The 15,646-nt window shown below is 42.8% G+C and overlaps 3 protein-coding genes across 3 annotated transcripts in view; 1 reads left to right on the forward strand and 2 right to left on the reverse strand.

Moving 5' to 3' along the window:
* The window catches only part of emc1 (ER membrane protein complex subunit 1), a 28,312-nt gene extending 27,713 nt beyond the window's left edge, over positions 1 to 599 (reverse strand). The window contains exon 1 of the mRNA XM_052039158.1: positions 434 to 599. Within this exon, the coding sequence (XP_051895118.1) occupies positions 434 to 594 (161 nt within the window). The 5' untranslated portion in view covers positions 595 to 599. The remainder of the gene's footprint in view (positions 1 to 433) is intronic.
* Positions 600 to 669: 70 nt separating this feature from the next.
* On the forward strand, positions 670 to 6,943 carry mrto4 (MRT4 homolog, ribosome maturation factor). The gene is made up of 8 exons (XM_052039515.1): positions 670 to 1,091; positions 1,214 to 1,272; positions 4,085 to 4,188; positions 5,489 to 5,570; positions 5,784 to 5,851; positions 5,962 to 6,113; positions 6,245 to 6,321; positions 6,671 to 6,943. The coding sequence occupies exons 1-8, from the start codon at positions 1,064 to 1,066 to the stop codon at positions 6,803 to 6,805; spliced, it is 705 nt and encodes a 234-aa protein (XP_051895475.1). The 5' UTR covers positions 670 to 1,063; the 3' UTR covers positions 6,806 to 6,943.
* A 666-nt stretch (positions 6,944 to 7,609) lies between these two features.
* akr7a3 (aldo-keto reductase family 7, member A3 (aflatoxin aldehyde reductase)) lies at positions 7,610 to 13,948 on the reverse strand. Its single transcript, XM_052039514.1, has 7 exons — positions 13,686 to 13,948; positions 12,909 to 13,096; positions 12,429 to 12,533; positions 11,343 to 11,439; positions 10,594 to 10,693; positions 10,321 to 10,450; positions 7,610 to 8,694 (listed from the first exon to the last, which is right to left on the reverse strand). The coding sequence occupies exons 1-7, from the start codon at positions 13,942 to 13,944 to the stop codon at positions 8,533 to 8,535; spliced, it is 1,041 nt and encodes a 346-aa protein (XP_051895474.1). The 5' UTR covers positions 13,945 to 13,948; the 3' UTR covers positions 7,610 to 8,532.
* Positions 13,949 to 15,646: the final 1,698 nt, after the last annotated feature.

Raw genomic sequence — 15,646 nt, forward strand, 5'->3', positions numbered from 1 at the left:
CCTTGCAGGCTGTGCATTCCAGATCATCATAACACACTGTGTGTAAGAAAAACCCTAATTTTCAGCCGCCTGTCACTGGAAACAGTTGCTCCGCGCCTACTCTCTGGGTCTCTCTGTTCCAAAAGAACCTCTAAAATTGTACCATGAGTTCAGACCACCACACATTCGACTTTCTAAAATGTTTCGAGTCTTTCTTGTGGAACTCAATCGAAGTCAAGTTGGTGGGATTTCCAGTGGATGGATGACAGCCACCAGTGCGGCGGCAGCTGCCCTACCCCTGTTGCATTGGTCTGTAACAGCAGCAGCTGAGAGGAGAAAGCACCAGCCAGTCCTCTCAGCTTTCCACAGCCTAATCTTCGAACTACTGCCCTGACCCACCTTCTTCACAACGCCGCCAACCCTGGAACGACGGCCTCTCCTATCAGTAACTCACCAGTCGAACTTCCCGACCTGATCTTCATAAATCGCCGCTGAAAACTCAAAGAGAGCGAAAAGGAACCAAACCCCACAAAGAACCACCATCACGGCTCGGTCCTCCAATATCCCAGAGCGCACAGGCATCAGGACCTCCAGTATCCCAGCGCGCCCGGACATTCGAGACCTCCAGTATCCCAGAACACACGGAGATTTGAGTCCTCCAGTATCCCAGAAGGCGCGGGGATTCGAGACCTCCAGTATCCCAGAGAGCAAAGGGAATCCGGCCGGGATCTCAACGTGCGTTGAGCCGACGCTTTGCCCGGACGACAAGATCTGCAGCTCCCGACGGAGAAATAACATGTTAATGTATTTAGATCAACACCTCTCAACGCCTAACTTTTAACGATTTTAGTGCTGGCGTCTTAAATATCCGGGCGGATCAAAGGCGGCGCGGTGAGGGGTGCGGAGTCAGCGGCGGCGTGAGCGGCCCCGTCGGTCGGTCCGTCGGCGGTCGGTCGGTGAACCGGAGTCAGTGACAGCACAGCGGGAGCAACCACCGGCTCCAGCCCGGGCCAACACACCCGCCGAGGCAGCGAGAACCCCGGTCCGTGCACCCGGCCGCTGAAGCAGGAGCGGCGCCGCCACCATGCCGCGATCCCGGCGCGACAAGCGGGGTAAGCGGGGAACTGCCCCCGGGGGCAGTTCTACAAAACCCCAACGTTTCAACAGAGCTAAAGCCGGGGGTTCAGGTTCTGTTAAATCTATTAACTCAGACTATTTTTGGTTTTTTTTCCAGTTTCTTTGACTAAAACAACGAAGAAAGGATTACAGATCAAACAAAGCTTAATCGAAGAGGTGAGTCTAAAGTGAATAGGCACCGATCCAAGCGATCGCTCAGCCGTCTTCTATTGCATCAACACAAAAGGCGCAGGAGGAACTCAAGGGATCAGGCAGCATCTATGGAGAGAAATGGACAGTCGACGTTTCGGGTCGAGACCCTTCATCTGCACTTTTGTGTTGCTCGAGATTCTAGCATCTGCAGTCTCTTGTGTCTGCGTTTTCTGTTTCCATTCTCTCGCTCACAATCCAGCTTCCTCTGCATCCATCCTGTGGAAATTGCTTACCTCCTGCTCCTCTCTCTTACCACTCGTTACAGAAACACATTTCGCCAATATATTTTGTTGTCATTTGAACAAATCAGCATTTCTATCTCATTTGTAAAGCACTTGCATCCAACAAAATCCTTGCTCTCTCACTCGCTAGTTTAGATATTAAGGTTTTACTGGATTATCACAAGCACAAAGGTAATCTTAGAGTTTTTAGGTTCCGATTAACATCTTTCATTGTCCTGTAGATTTTGTAATTGTTCCTGTGGATTGGAGGATAGCAAAAGTGACCCCATTAGAAAGGAGCAAGAGAGAATAGGGAACTACTGATCTCTTACCCTAATGCCTGTGGTAGAAAAATGCTGGAATCTATCTTGAAGGATGTAATAAAAGAAGACCTTGAAATGGCTTTATGAAGGGGCAGGCACAGTAGTGGAGCGGTAGCGTAAAGCTATTACAGCGCCAGCACCCTGGGTTCAATTCCAGCCGCTGTCTGTAAGGAGTTTGTACATTCTCCCTGCGACTGCATGGGTTTCCTCTGGGTCCTCCAGTTTCCTTCCACATTCCAAAGACGTACGGTTAGGAAGCTGTGGGCATGCTATGTTGGCGCCTGATGCGTGGTGACACTTGTGGGCTGCCCCAGAACACCCTACACAAAAGATGCATTTCACTGTGACTAATAAAGATATCTTATAATCAAGTTTGACTAATTAATTTGAGTTTTTTGAGGATGTGAATAGATACATGTGGACATGGGGGTAATGTACTGATTGACAGATTGAGAAGTGATTATTGGACAGAGAGCAGAGTGGGAATAAACAAATCCTTCTCAGGTTGGCAGGTTATTACTAGTGGGGTACCATAGGGAGCAATCTGTATTAGCATTTTGACTGGGGTTTGCTGCCAATTCTAAACTAGGCAGGAATGTGCGGATGTAATGTGACTGCAATGGAATATGGACGAGTGGAGGAACTGGGTGAGAACTTGGCAGATGGTTTATAATGTGGAAAACTGAGGTTGTCTACTTTGAATGTGCCTGTGCACAACTTGCTGGAAGCCAACATGATGGTATGGCAAGCAATTACATTGGCAAATGGTATGTTGGCCTTTATAAGAGGGTTTGATTACAGGACTGAGGAAGTGTTATTGCAATTGTGTGGGGCCTTAACAAGACCACATCTGGAGAGTTATGTGCAGCTTTAGTTTCCTCAACTTGCAATGAACTGGTTCTGACATGGTGAGTTTGTCACATGAGCAACGACTGAATAGACAGCGGTTGTATTCTTTAGAGATTAGAGGAATGAGACTTAAAACTTAGAAAATTCTTAAAGGCCTTGACAGATAGATATAGGAAGGATATTTCCCCCGACTGGAGTTTGGGACCAGTGGCTGTTTCGCACTGAGATGAGAAACTTCTTCACTGAAAAGGTGATGAATCTTTGGAATTCTCTACCCCAAACAATTTTGGAAGCTTGGTCATTCTGTTCATCCAAGGCAAAGGCTGATGGATTTCAGGGCATTAAGCTAATCGAAGGATATAGGGATAGTGCTGATAATTGGTGCAGGCAGAACAGGCTCAGAGGGCCCTAAGGCTTACACCAGCTTCTATTTCTTATCTAGTGATTTTTCTCCACTGTTAATGGCTGTCTTAAATCCTTTTCCTTTCCCAACTGTCATCAAGTCCTTTTCAACCATTAGATCCTGATAAAGAAAGTTCTCAAGTTTCTGATTTTCATGCTGCTATTCTAATCCCTCCATGTCCTCTCTGCTCCTTGCCTTTGACTATTTCAGTTATTTGGACCCTACTATCTGGAATTTTTTCCCCTAACCTCTCAAGACTTTTAAGGTGCCCCTCTAAGTTTATCCTTATCCAAACTTTTGGTGAACAGACAGAATATCTTGCTTTATAACTTTGAGTCAAGTTTTGTTTGCTATTCCTATGAAGCATTTTTGGACAGATGTGTTCATTAAAAGCATAATATAGGTGTTTCTAGATATATGAAGGAATTACATTGCAGAAAATATTTTAAGGGAAAATTCATACATTGAAACTAATGGGAAATGCCTTTTCTGTGTAAAAAAAAATGGTTGTTCCAGAGTGCAAAAAACTTGGTTTAATAAAACCTAAGTAATTAAAAATGCATAAATACATTGATCTCAAATAAAATATTAGTTCCTGAACAGTTAATCTTAAAATAAACTAACAAATATGTAGATGATGTACCCTTTCAAAGTATTCCCAAAGGAAACATACAAGCTGGTTCCCTCTTTCTCCCTCCGCCAGCACTGAACCTCATGTCCACTCCTCCTCCTCCAACTCCATCTCTGTATATTACTTGTAATATTTCCTATAATTCAAAAAGCCTCTTAAATTGAGCACTCGACCCTAAAAGTCAATTGCATCTTGGCAAAAATTCAGAAATAAAACATTAATAAATGTAAGTTGCTTTTGTACAGGTTTAATTATTCCTGAAGCACTTAATACAAAATCTTAAAAGCTGCCAGCAAAGACAGTTTGTTTTCCTGTGACTGATGTATGTTGTCAATTTTCTTCTTTTAAGTTGCGAAAATGTGTGGACACCTACACAAATCTCTTTGTCTTTTCCGTCAAGAACATGAGAAATAACAAACTGAAGGATATGCGGTGTGCCTGGAAACACAGCCGGTGAGTCATTTGAGATTTTTGTTCCTTAAATTACTGGATGATTGACTTCCTTCTCCAAATGCCTTAACATGGGAACCAGACCAGTGCAGATTGGTTTATTCATCATGTAGAAGATGAACTAGGGTAAACCATTCGACCCCCTTGAGCATATTCTACCATTCAGTTAAATCCGAGCTGATCCCTGCCCATCTTATTCAGAACTCCTTTATTGAATTATTCTAATCTGTACCAGAACAGCTCTTATCCAAATCCTAAAAACGTCCTTTGTGATTGCACCACAGACCTGATATCTGCATCATCCTCCTCCCAACCTCTATAAAGTGCCAAATTTTGGGGACCAGATTTGTCTGTTTTGACTTTTATCCAATTGTAACCAGAGATTCATCATAATGACTTTGTTTCCTGTGCCTGCTCTTTTTCATTTTGTGCCTTCCCAGGATCTACCTTTGACTCTCACCCCCATTTCTACATTAGCAATATCATCAAAAGCATTGTGTCATTTTCTGTTTTGGTACAGATCAGAATAATTCAAATAAGGAGTTTTGGATAAGATGGGCACAGATCAGATCTGATGGTGTGCTACCTCACCACCATCTCCCTTGGCCCTTCCAATGTTTTACATTTCTAGTGTGATATCCAGTACTTGATGAGGCAAATAGCCTTCTTCCATGTTGTATTGATTCTGTGATTCAGTCATTTCTTCAAGCCCATTTTCAACCAGACTTCACTTGTTTACTGTGAGACTCCTTGTGTGGCTGAATATCATATATTCAGTGTTAACACTCCTCTGGTATATTAAACCCCTTTAAATATGTTATGGGCTTAATTCTATTTATTTACTTTTGTTCTATAAACTTTGGTAGATTGTCAATCTGTTTTCAAAATCTCTGTTGCTCTTTAATTCCCGGTTTCTCGCTATGGGAGACATGTTCCGATCTGATTAACTCAGACCTTGCATGACTTCCTGCTTCCCCACAGTTAATTCTATTTACCCATTTTGTCCAGCCATTTACTCTATTAATGTTTGTAACTTTCTCTTTCCATCTCTGTTTTAAGCCACTGAACTCATTGTCAGCAAATTTACATGCATGGCTTCCTATTTCTTATTATGTGAAAAAGTCAAGTGTCCGGTACAGTCAGTCTCCTGGGGGACATCCTTTGTCACAAACTGCCAATTAGACCTCCTGTCTCCCAAGTCCTTGTCAATTTTCTAACTATGCTATGTGATTTATAATTCTTTGATTTTTCATTTATGCTAACAAGCCCTCATGTCAAGCAATTTTATATTGTATTTGTGTAGGTTCTTCTTCGGTAAAAATAAAGTGATGATGCTGGCCCTGGGAAAAGGACCCGCAGATGAATACAAGGATGGTTTGCACAAGGTGAACTCTTGATGTCTGGCTGTGTACGGAGTTGTTGAATGTACATTTCAGTGTATATATTGGCAGTGCAAAGAGTAAAGCTTTTGGGTTGAGTTTTTATTTTCCATTTATTACCTGGAAATCTTCTCTTTTCATTGTTTCTCCATGACCTTTTGAATGTTTGGAGCATCAGCAATATCTTGCATTGTCCTAAAAATTATCTTGCCTTTGTAGATCAGCAAACATCTGCAGGGTGAAGTTGGTCTCCTATTCACTAACCGCACAAAGGCCGAAGTGATTGAGTGAGTTTCTCAATTCTTCTTGCTATCTCTGAACAACAATCTGCTCCTATTCCTTGAACATGCTTCTGTTGAGTTGTCCAACATATATCTCTCCGCATCTTGATCGACAGGTGGTTTGATCAGTACACAGAGTCTGATTTTGCACGGTCCGGGAACAAAGCTACAATGGCCGTTACGCTTGATGCTGGGCCTTTGCCACAGTTCACACACTCCATGGAGCCACAACTGCGGCAACTTGGCTTACCAACCACGCTAAAGAAAGGTACAGTAATGGTCAACACAACTTCTGCATGAGAAGTGGTGAGAGTAGCAGGTAGATTGATCTTTGCCACATGGGAATACTTGAAAAAAATGTTCTAACAGTAATTAGAATTCACATGATCTGTCTTCTAGGTGTCGTGACATTGTTGAGTGATTATGACGTATGTAAAGAGGGTGCCCCTCTGACACCTGAACAGGCGCGCCTTCTGGTTAGTATTTTGTTTCAAAGCGTGACTTTAATTTTTGGAATTTCCTTGGCAGGGGGGTCAAAAGGAATGAATGTGTGAGCCTGAGGGGCACTTAATTTGGTTTTTATTGTAAATGAGGGCTGAGTCTTTGGCAACTGCTGTTCAACACATTCATTCAGCTACAGCATTCACCAAAAGAACATCAACACTACCTCCACCATACATTGAGACAAATGTAGCAGTAAGTGGAGAAACTGCTCACCAAGTACAGGACATTTCCAAATATAAAGCAGTCAAATAAGATTCTGAATAAACATAGTGTGAACAATTTCTCAAGACATTTGCACTGACCACTTTGGTTGCTTTCCAGAAACTACTTGGGATTGAGATGGCCACATTCAAAGTGACAATGAACTGTCTGTGGAACTCTGAAACTGGTGAATTTGAACAACTGGGAGCAACTGATGATGGAAAAAGCAAAGATGTGGCAGCAATGGATGAGTAGCAAGGAGTTCAAGGGCTTTGTCCAATGCTTGACATTAGTTAAACTGACTGAACAGTGCTATGAACGAGAGATGAATTGTTACATTTACAGAAACCAACTTCAGTGCACCTTTTTAATAAAAGTGTGAAGTATAATGGACTTTTGGTCGACTCACCAAGTGAAGCAATAGACGGTGAATTGACTTTTGTACTGGCCTCTGGGGAATTTAACATTAACAAAATATGTCAATGATTAAAGAAAACCCCTTTAAAGCAGTTGAGGACTTTGACTACATTTTGAAACCATTGAATACACAGTTGTAAATGGCAGCTAATGTGGACAATAAGATACCGAGTTCAGAAAGCAAAATGCAGAGACTCATCCTTAAATGATTTCAGTCAGAACCCCCAGATCTTTTAATGTCCATTTGTAACAGTGGACCAGGTAGCTCCTTCAACAGTACAGTGCTCCACGTACAACAGAGTGCTGTTTTGCTGCAAGAAGGCTTATGGTGATACTGTTAGGAAAGTAGTAGTATAATGTGGCTGAACTATAAATCTGAACAATCTATACCTGTAAAATAGGGACACCAATACATCTGCACATTGATCCTGTTTGGTCAAATCATCCTAATGGGAATGAAAATCTAAGCAGTAATATTAAAGGCACAAAGTGAATTAAGTTTTTTTATTCAATGCAAATATAATTTTGTGTTGCTAGCAATTTTGATTCTACATGTATTAAGTTTTCAGTTCAATAGCACCCCATCCACTACATTCGATAATTAGTCATCTCACTGGTGTTACCCGGAGTCCTAGGCTGGGCTTCTACATGATTTGTAATTACAGACCTCAGCCAGCTAGTCCTGTCATTTTTCAAATCAGCTCAGCAACATCCAAAAGGTTTGTTGGATGTCAACACACCTGAACATCAATTCACCCTTATCCACATACCCTGCATTCAGCTCCTGGAAGTAATTCCCATTACCGAATTATATATGTGACATTTTTTGTTCTCTAATTGAATTAGTGGCCAGATCATCTGACATGCCACAACTCGAGCTCAGCAAGGTGACCTGTTGCGGATTCCACATTCATGAGTAGGTAGGGGATGTCACCTGACCCACCTTTGCCTGCATTATTGATATAATTTCTTTTGGCAACGGTTCCCAGCTCTCTCCACATCTGGGGCAAGGGGATGGTCTCATGCCCATACTCAAACCAAAAACTCATTTGAGAAACATCACAATTTCCATGCTGTCAGCTGGAAACAGAAATATGGCAAAATTTAAAATATTAAGGCCAGTGCCTTCATGTAAATTACTTGCCCAGAATTTTGGCAAACAAAACTATGAATATATAATGAGCACAAAATTAAATCCCCAGCTCCAGCACCGCAGCCACCCCCCCCTCCCCCCACCAATCCGTGGACATCCTGTCTGAGCCAGAGACTCCATTCTCCCCAAGTCAGAGACCACCTGTCACTCAGCAGTTTCAGTGTGCTGAAAAAGCTTGGCTGTGCTGGATTAGTGATCAACAGGGCCACCTGGCAATGTAAAATCTGGGAAATTCTTGCTCCCAGCACTGAGGGGCTTCACCAGTGAGTGGAAGGTGGTTGGTTCAATAATTGTCAGGCCACTCCACTGATCCAGCCACCTTCCATTGAAAACATAAGTAAGTAATTCCATAACCGTTAGCCTGCAGGTTTAATCCAAAGTTTAGTACAAAAGTTACTGGAGAAGTCTGATTTTATCGAAAATAATTTGGGCAATCATGTGCTACTAGATTCCAAGCTTCATTGAAGGCATCAATTACTGTTGAAGCAAGTGGTCCTTCCACAGAGGCAGCCAAGTTTTGTTGAAACTGCTCCAATGTCGATATTCCAAGGATAACTGCATCGCCAAGATCTCCCTGAAGTAAACAAATCAGCGTTATATTTAATCAGTGAACAATCATTTATGGAGAAAAATAGTGAATAAGCTGGGCCAAACAGTAGATAATGCTCAATCATAAGCCTAAAAATCAGATCGTCATTTCTCCACACCAGCCTGTACATTCAACAGATCATCCTTAGCAATTTCCCTCAATAAGATTCCACCACCAGATAAATCTCCCTTCCTCTATCAGCATTCCGAAGGGAATTCGCTACATGGCTCCCTGGTCCGCTCTTCCATCTCCATCAATGACCTCCCTTAAGCCACTTTCCCGTACAACATAGGAGGTGAAACACCTACCCTTGTCCCTCATCTCTTACCCCTACCTACCCCCCGCCTCACCCCTCCAAACAGTCCCTCCAGGTGAAGCAGCTATTCACTTGTACCTCTTCCAATGTAGTGTACTGCACTTGATGAGATCTCCCCTACAATGGAGAAATCTAATGCAAATCACGTGACCATTTTACAAAGCACCTCCATTCAGTCCAGAGAGGTGACCTTGAGCTTCTGTTTGCCTGTCTCTTAACTTTCTATCTTACTTCCATTCTGACGTATCTGCCTGTAGTCTATTGTACTGTTTGCCAGCACAAGCAAACTTGAGGAATAGCACCACGTCTTCCATCTGGGCATGTTGTAGACTTCAGGATTCAACACTGAATTCAACAATTTCAGATAACTTGCTTTTTCTGTTTGTATCAGAACTGGCCAATTCTGCTGTAAGATTATCCATTCTGTGAAATTAACTCAGTTTTTCTCTCTCCACAGATACTACCTGATCTGTTGGGCACTGCCAGCATTCTCCTTTTGGTTTCAGGATTCAACAAAAGCCCTGACATGCATTTCACAGCTTAATAATTTCCCTTTTGTATTTTCTTGATGTAACTGCCCTCAGTATTATGTTTACAGAGCCATCTGGTTAACATTAGGATCACCCTGGCCTTGTCCTAGAGATATTCCATTTATCCTATCCATCCCTCTCACCCTCTCTGCAACTTAAAACCAACTTGTCTTCTTACTTTCCCAGTCTGATGAAGGGTCTTTGAGCTGAAATGTTAAATGTTTCTCTTTCCACAGATGCTGCCTGGCCTATTGAGTGTTTCCAGCATTTTATTTGTGTTTCAGATTTCCAACATCTGCAATTTTTTGCAGCAACAAACAATCTACAACCACCTTGGAGAGGTTTATAAAATCATGAGGGGCATAGCTTCCAAGCTTCGTTACAATTACACGGTTTAAAAGACATTTGGACAGGGATATTGGCCAAACGTAGGCAAATAGGACTAGCTCAGTTAGGCTAAAGGGCCTGTTTCCATGCCGTATAGCTCGATGACTCTATGCTCGAGGAACTCAGGGGGTCAAGCAGCATCTGTAGGGGGAGGGGGAGGAATTTTCGATGTTTTGGTTTAAAACCCTGCATCAGGATCATCCACATCGTCTCGAGTCTCCATCTGCATTTTGTTTTGATATTCATGGTTTGGTAGGGACATGTTCGGCACAGCTTTGTGGGCTGAAGAGCCTGAATTGTGCTGTAGGTTTTCTATGTTTCTTTTTCCAATCAGATAAATTTAATACATTGATATTTATATTAGCTGAATCTGCATACCTGAAGTTTGGAATGATGATACATCCACCGTAATGCTGCTGATGTCAGGCTTGTCTTCCCACACCCATAAGTTTCATCTATTGCTTTCTTCACCAAATCTATGGCTCGGAAATGATGCTCCTTCCAGTACCTGAACAACAGTTGACAGCAAAGAAGATTATTAAAAGGGGAATCATCAAAGTTGCAAAACTTTGGATGAGATGCCAAACAACTTGGTCTCACCATAAGAATAGAATATAAAGTGTGATGGTTACACAAAATTAGTGAACTCACCTGTTTCTGTATGCTTCGGCCCAGTTATTACCAAAGAATCGACCAGTGGGCTGTTTCTCATATTTGTCCTCAAACTGATATTTCCCAGTCAGCAACCCACCTGCACCAATGAGATAATTAATACCATTCTTCAAGGTCCCATCACAACCCCAACCCAAGAGCCATGGATTCTCTGCACCCAGTGGATTTCAAAGCGAGGCCTGAATTGACTTGACATCCATCTTGTGAAGACGAGCAATCGACTCCAATTTTTCTCCTTTCCTCCCCAGTTCATCCAAGGGGATGATCCCTCACTGAATAAGGGAAGGGTACTCTGTCACCTGATGAACGCATACATATTTCCAAGTGGTAAAAAGCTTTCATATCTGCATGGTGGAAATGGTCTAACAGTTCAAATTAAGGTAGCTGGTGGAGGTGCAGGTGGGCTCAGCTATTAAGCTTTCAGCAACTTGGAAACCTTTTCCAAACATCTATATTGTGCAGCAGAGTTGGAAAATTCACAAAGAACTATAGTTACTCCACAGGTTACGGCAGGGTTCCATTTCTGTGATCTGTTTGTAACCCGGACAGTTCACAAATCAGAAATGCAGCCATGAACTGAGTTCCCACGCAGCAGGAGACACCTGCAGCCTCAGAGCAGCCAGCAAATCCATCCCACTGGTCTCCCAAACTCTAGTTCATATGTATGGGCTGTAGTCAGGTATTCGTAAACTGGGGAGGACAAAACAAGAAATAGGATTTAACTATACCTGCCAGTGGGTTGTAAGCATAAAATCTCATTCCTAGATGACGGAGACAGGGTATGAGTTCTACTTCTACTTGCCGAGTAGTGGCATTATACATTCCCTGCAAATAGAAATAAAATAGTTCCCAGTCAAACTGCTTATATTTAAGAAATATGCCACCAAACAGAATACTGGGCATCAATTACTCAGCTCCCAGATACTTAGTTTGAGGTCAATTGATATGCAATTACAAAGCACATAAAAACTAGAAAAACAACAGGAGTGAGGGGACAAAAATTTAACACTGAACTAAGGAAAATGATATTAGAAGAGGTAGCTAAATGCTCAATCAAATTGTTAAGTTTTAAGAAATAAATGCTGCAAATACCAAGCAGGTCAAGCAGCGCCTCTGGAAAGAATTAAGTTTTAGGCTGACGAGCTTTCAAAGTAACTGAGAAAATGTTGAAAACAACCCTGCTCTAAATCTGCAGAGATGGTGGAGAAGTGGAGACAACAACGATGTCTAAGATAGGGTGAAGGCTAGGAGAGCCTGGATGACAAGTGTTGGAAGTGTCTCTGCTGAGAGAGGGAGGTGAAGGCTTGTTAATTGGAGATGATCTGTCTGGGAAAGATGTAAAAAGACGAGAGGCTCAGGGAGAAACAAACTTCTAGAGTCATGTGTTCCAAATGGTGGTCAGTGAAACAGAAGTAGGAAGAGCAGCAACAGAAAGATCACCAAGGTCACGGGGCTGAAGATTACAGAGAGCAATGCTGGAAAGTTGTATGTGCCATGGATACCACTAACTCCTTCCTATCACTCATATATATGACTCTGAATAATTGGCAAAGTACAAAACAGTGGCAATAATCCACACCACAAGATGGTCAATGCAATGATGTAATACGGCTCAGCTCAGTGGATATCTAGTAACGGGAAATTAGTCACAAGGAGCCATGGCTGAAGATGCAAAGGACAGAGTTCGATTTTTTTAAAACAATAATAAAAAAATATTTTGACAAATGCAAGGAGAGACAAGCACAACTGAAAGAAGCTTACAAAAGTCAAATCCTCCAACAAGATGGATTTTGCCAATTTCACTCTTGACGTACCTGATAGATGGTGGGAAGAATCCAGTTGTTATGTTTACATATTGAATAGATTTCTGCCACTTCCCATGAAGCATAGTTTGAGAGGCCAAGTTCCTTAAACTTGCCCTAAAAAGAAATAAATTATCTTACCACAGAAAATCTAAAACCAAATGAATCACTGGGGCGGCACGGTAGCATAGCGATTATACAGCGCCAGCGATCGGGATTCGATTCTCATCACTGTAAGGAGTTTGTACATTCTCCCATGTCTGCGTGGGTTTCCTCCAGGTGCTCCGGTTTCCTCCCACATTGCAAAGATGTATGGGTAGGTTAATCTGGGTTTAAAATGGGCGGCGCGGACTTGTTGGGCCGGAAGGGCCTGTTACCACGCTGTAAATAAATTTTTTTTGATGGCATGATGGACCAGACAGTGATAATCCTATACTCATGAATGGCTTGGACACCAACAACTTGCGTTAAACTATAATCTCTTCATTATACCTGTTGGTGAAGCTCTTGACAAGCAGCCAATGTTTCCTCAACTGGAGTCCCATGATCTGGAGCATGGAGGTAGAGGATCTCAACACTCTTCCTTTGAAGACGCTCCAGTGATGTGTTTAATTGACATCGGACACTCTCTGCTTTCAATGACTTCCCATCCCATGGATTTACTTTGGTTGCGATTTTCACTGGATCGTATAGGAAAAAAGAACGGAAAACTTAACTTCTGGACCCAAGCTGCTGCCAATAACGTCTGGCTACATCATAAATAGTAATTGGTTTATTATTGTCACATGTACGTCAGTACAATGAAAAACTCTGCATGCATCCATACAGATCATTTCACAACATCAGTACATCGAGATAGTACAAAGGGTAAGCAATAAAAGAATGCGGAATATAGTGTTACAGAGAAAGTGCAGTGCAGGCAGACAAAATGGTTCAAGGCGATGAGGAGGCAGATTAAATGTCGGCAAGAGTCCCTCTCATGGTACAAGAGGTCCGTTCAATTATAAAAGCGGGATAGAAGCTTTAGACAAAGGACTGGCAGAGAAAATCACACAATTTAATGGGTACAACCCCAACCCACCCTCCGGCACCGGGAACAGCAGAAATGGGGGGGGGGGGGGGTAACACAAATGGGTTGCATAACTGCACACAATGTCACCCAGCCATGTCCCCGTTGCCCGAAGGTTGCTCTGAGCCCACCAACACCTGTTGCCCAAGGACTACACAGCCCGGATGGCAGGCAGAGCCCTCCGCAGAGCGGCCTCTCACCTCTCTGACCGAGCCCCAGGCTCCCAATGATTTGCTCCGCACGCCCCTCCGTATACATGAACGCTCCGTCCAGCTCGACGTGCCCGCTCTCCATGAACGCCTTCACTATGAGCGCGCTCTGCTCGGCATCCGCACGGCGCCCGAACTCCATGGTCCCGAGAATGGTCGAGGGCCGCACCGACATCGCGCTGTTGGAGATGAGGCGCTGAGGGAGCACCCGCCAAATAGCTCTGCAGGCCGAGACCGCGAACGTCAACATAGCTGTCTGGGCGGGGCTTGTCCACGCACCGCCCAACTCACGTCATTAGGCTCCGCCCACAGGCTCTCCCGAACCTGCCCAGAGAGAAGTTGTTGGCAAACTTCGCCCTCACGAAACCCAGTTATCGATACTTGTGCAGGATATCCCTGCCATGCATTTCAGATTCCCAGCATCAGTACTATTAAGCTCTCAGCGAGAGAAAGGGGTAAACATTCCCAGAACAGGGGAATATGATGAACAAGAGGCTGCAGATGCTGGAATCTGGAGCCAAAAGTTCAAGTTTATTGTCATGGGCATATATATACATACCTAGGATATAAATGCCATTAAAATTAGCTTTTCCCAGCAGCAAACTGCTGAAGGAACTCGGCGGCTCACGCAGCCGCTATGGAGGAAAATGGGAAGTGGACATTTCAGGTTAAGACCCTTCATATGGAACATTTCCACAGATCCTGCCTGATCCACAGAGTTCCTCCAGTAGCTGGTTATTTTTTGCAGAGGAATATGATCATCGTTTCATAGAGAAGGATAAAGAGCAAATAAAAGTACAACTTACAAATTAGAGGAGGGCTAACTTCAATGGACTAGTGATGGTAAGGTCAAAACAAGATTATAGTTTTACCTGCCAATGGAAAATTGGGAGACTTTCAAAAGAGAAGTTTCAAGTTCTGACTAGGTTCATTCTAACAAGGGAAAAGAATGAACCAAAGTCAGGGCTGCCAAGACGACACAGACAATCTGAAGAAACAAATAAAAAAGGGTATATGATGCGCATCACTTGAATATTTCAAATGAGAACCAAGCTGAATATAGAGTGGTATGGTAAAGAGAAAAATCAGACAGACAGAAATGAGATTAGAATGGAGGTTAAAGCTCACTGTGTGCAAGTAGGTTAATGCAGGGGTGTGGTAGGTTAGGGACTAAGCTTACATAGTGATGGAGAACAAGGTTAGAATACTTGACATGAATTTCTGGCAAGGAAAAGGCACTGCCAATACCTCAGTGGAAACAAAGTAGATAGTGGAAGAGAACCAAATTGATGGAGGCATGAGAAATACAACATGTGCTTAAAATCAACCTGTTCCAGCCGGGATGCAACCAAGGTTATTGAGAGATGTGGAGCTGGAGATTGTAGATGGGCTTCCCATAATCTTCCAATTATCTCCAGATACAAAGGAGATGCTAGAGGATTGGTGAATGGCAAACATGACACCCTTGTTCAAAGACAACACAATGACATGCTAGGCAACCACAGACTAGTCAGTGGCGATGAGGCTTTAAAACAAAAATCAGGACTGGGGAGATTTGAATTAATAAACAACAGACAGGACTGAGGTGTTACTGGCAAACTGTGACTAACAACTGAATATTTTCATAAGCTTACAAAGGAAATTATTGAAGGAAATACAGTAGATGCCATCTGTATGGATTATCAGAGGATATTTGACAAAAGACTCATAAAAGGCCGATTAACAAAACTGAAGACCATGGAATAAAGGGCATAAATAAAAATTGACTCAAAGTCAGAAACTAGCAGGTTGAGGTAAACTGTTGGGCCTCAGAGTGGAACAGGTTAAACAATGGAATTCCTGAATGGTCACTAAGACCACTGCTTTTTTTCCTTAAAAACATTAAGATATATATGTAGGGATAAGGATGTGTCACATTCATAATGGCAAGATAAAAGGTACCCTGTTAACTA

Source organism: Pristis pectinata, chromosome 26 (genome assembly GCF_009764475.1).
Source record: "Pristis pectinata isolate sPriPec2 chromosome 26, sPriPec2.1.pri, whole genome shotgun sequence".
In the NCBI taxonomy this organism is placed as follows: Eukaryota; Metazoa; Chordata; class Chondrichthyes; order Rhinopristiformes; family Pristidae; genus Pristis; species Pristis pectinata.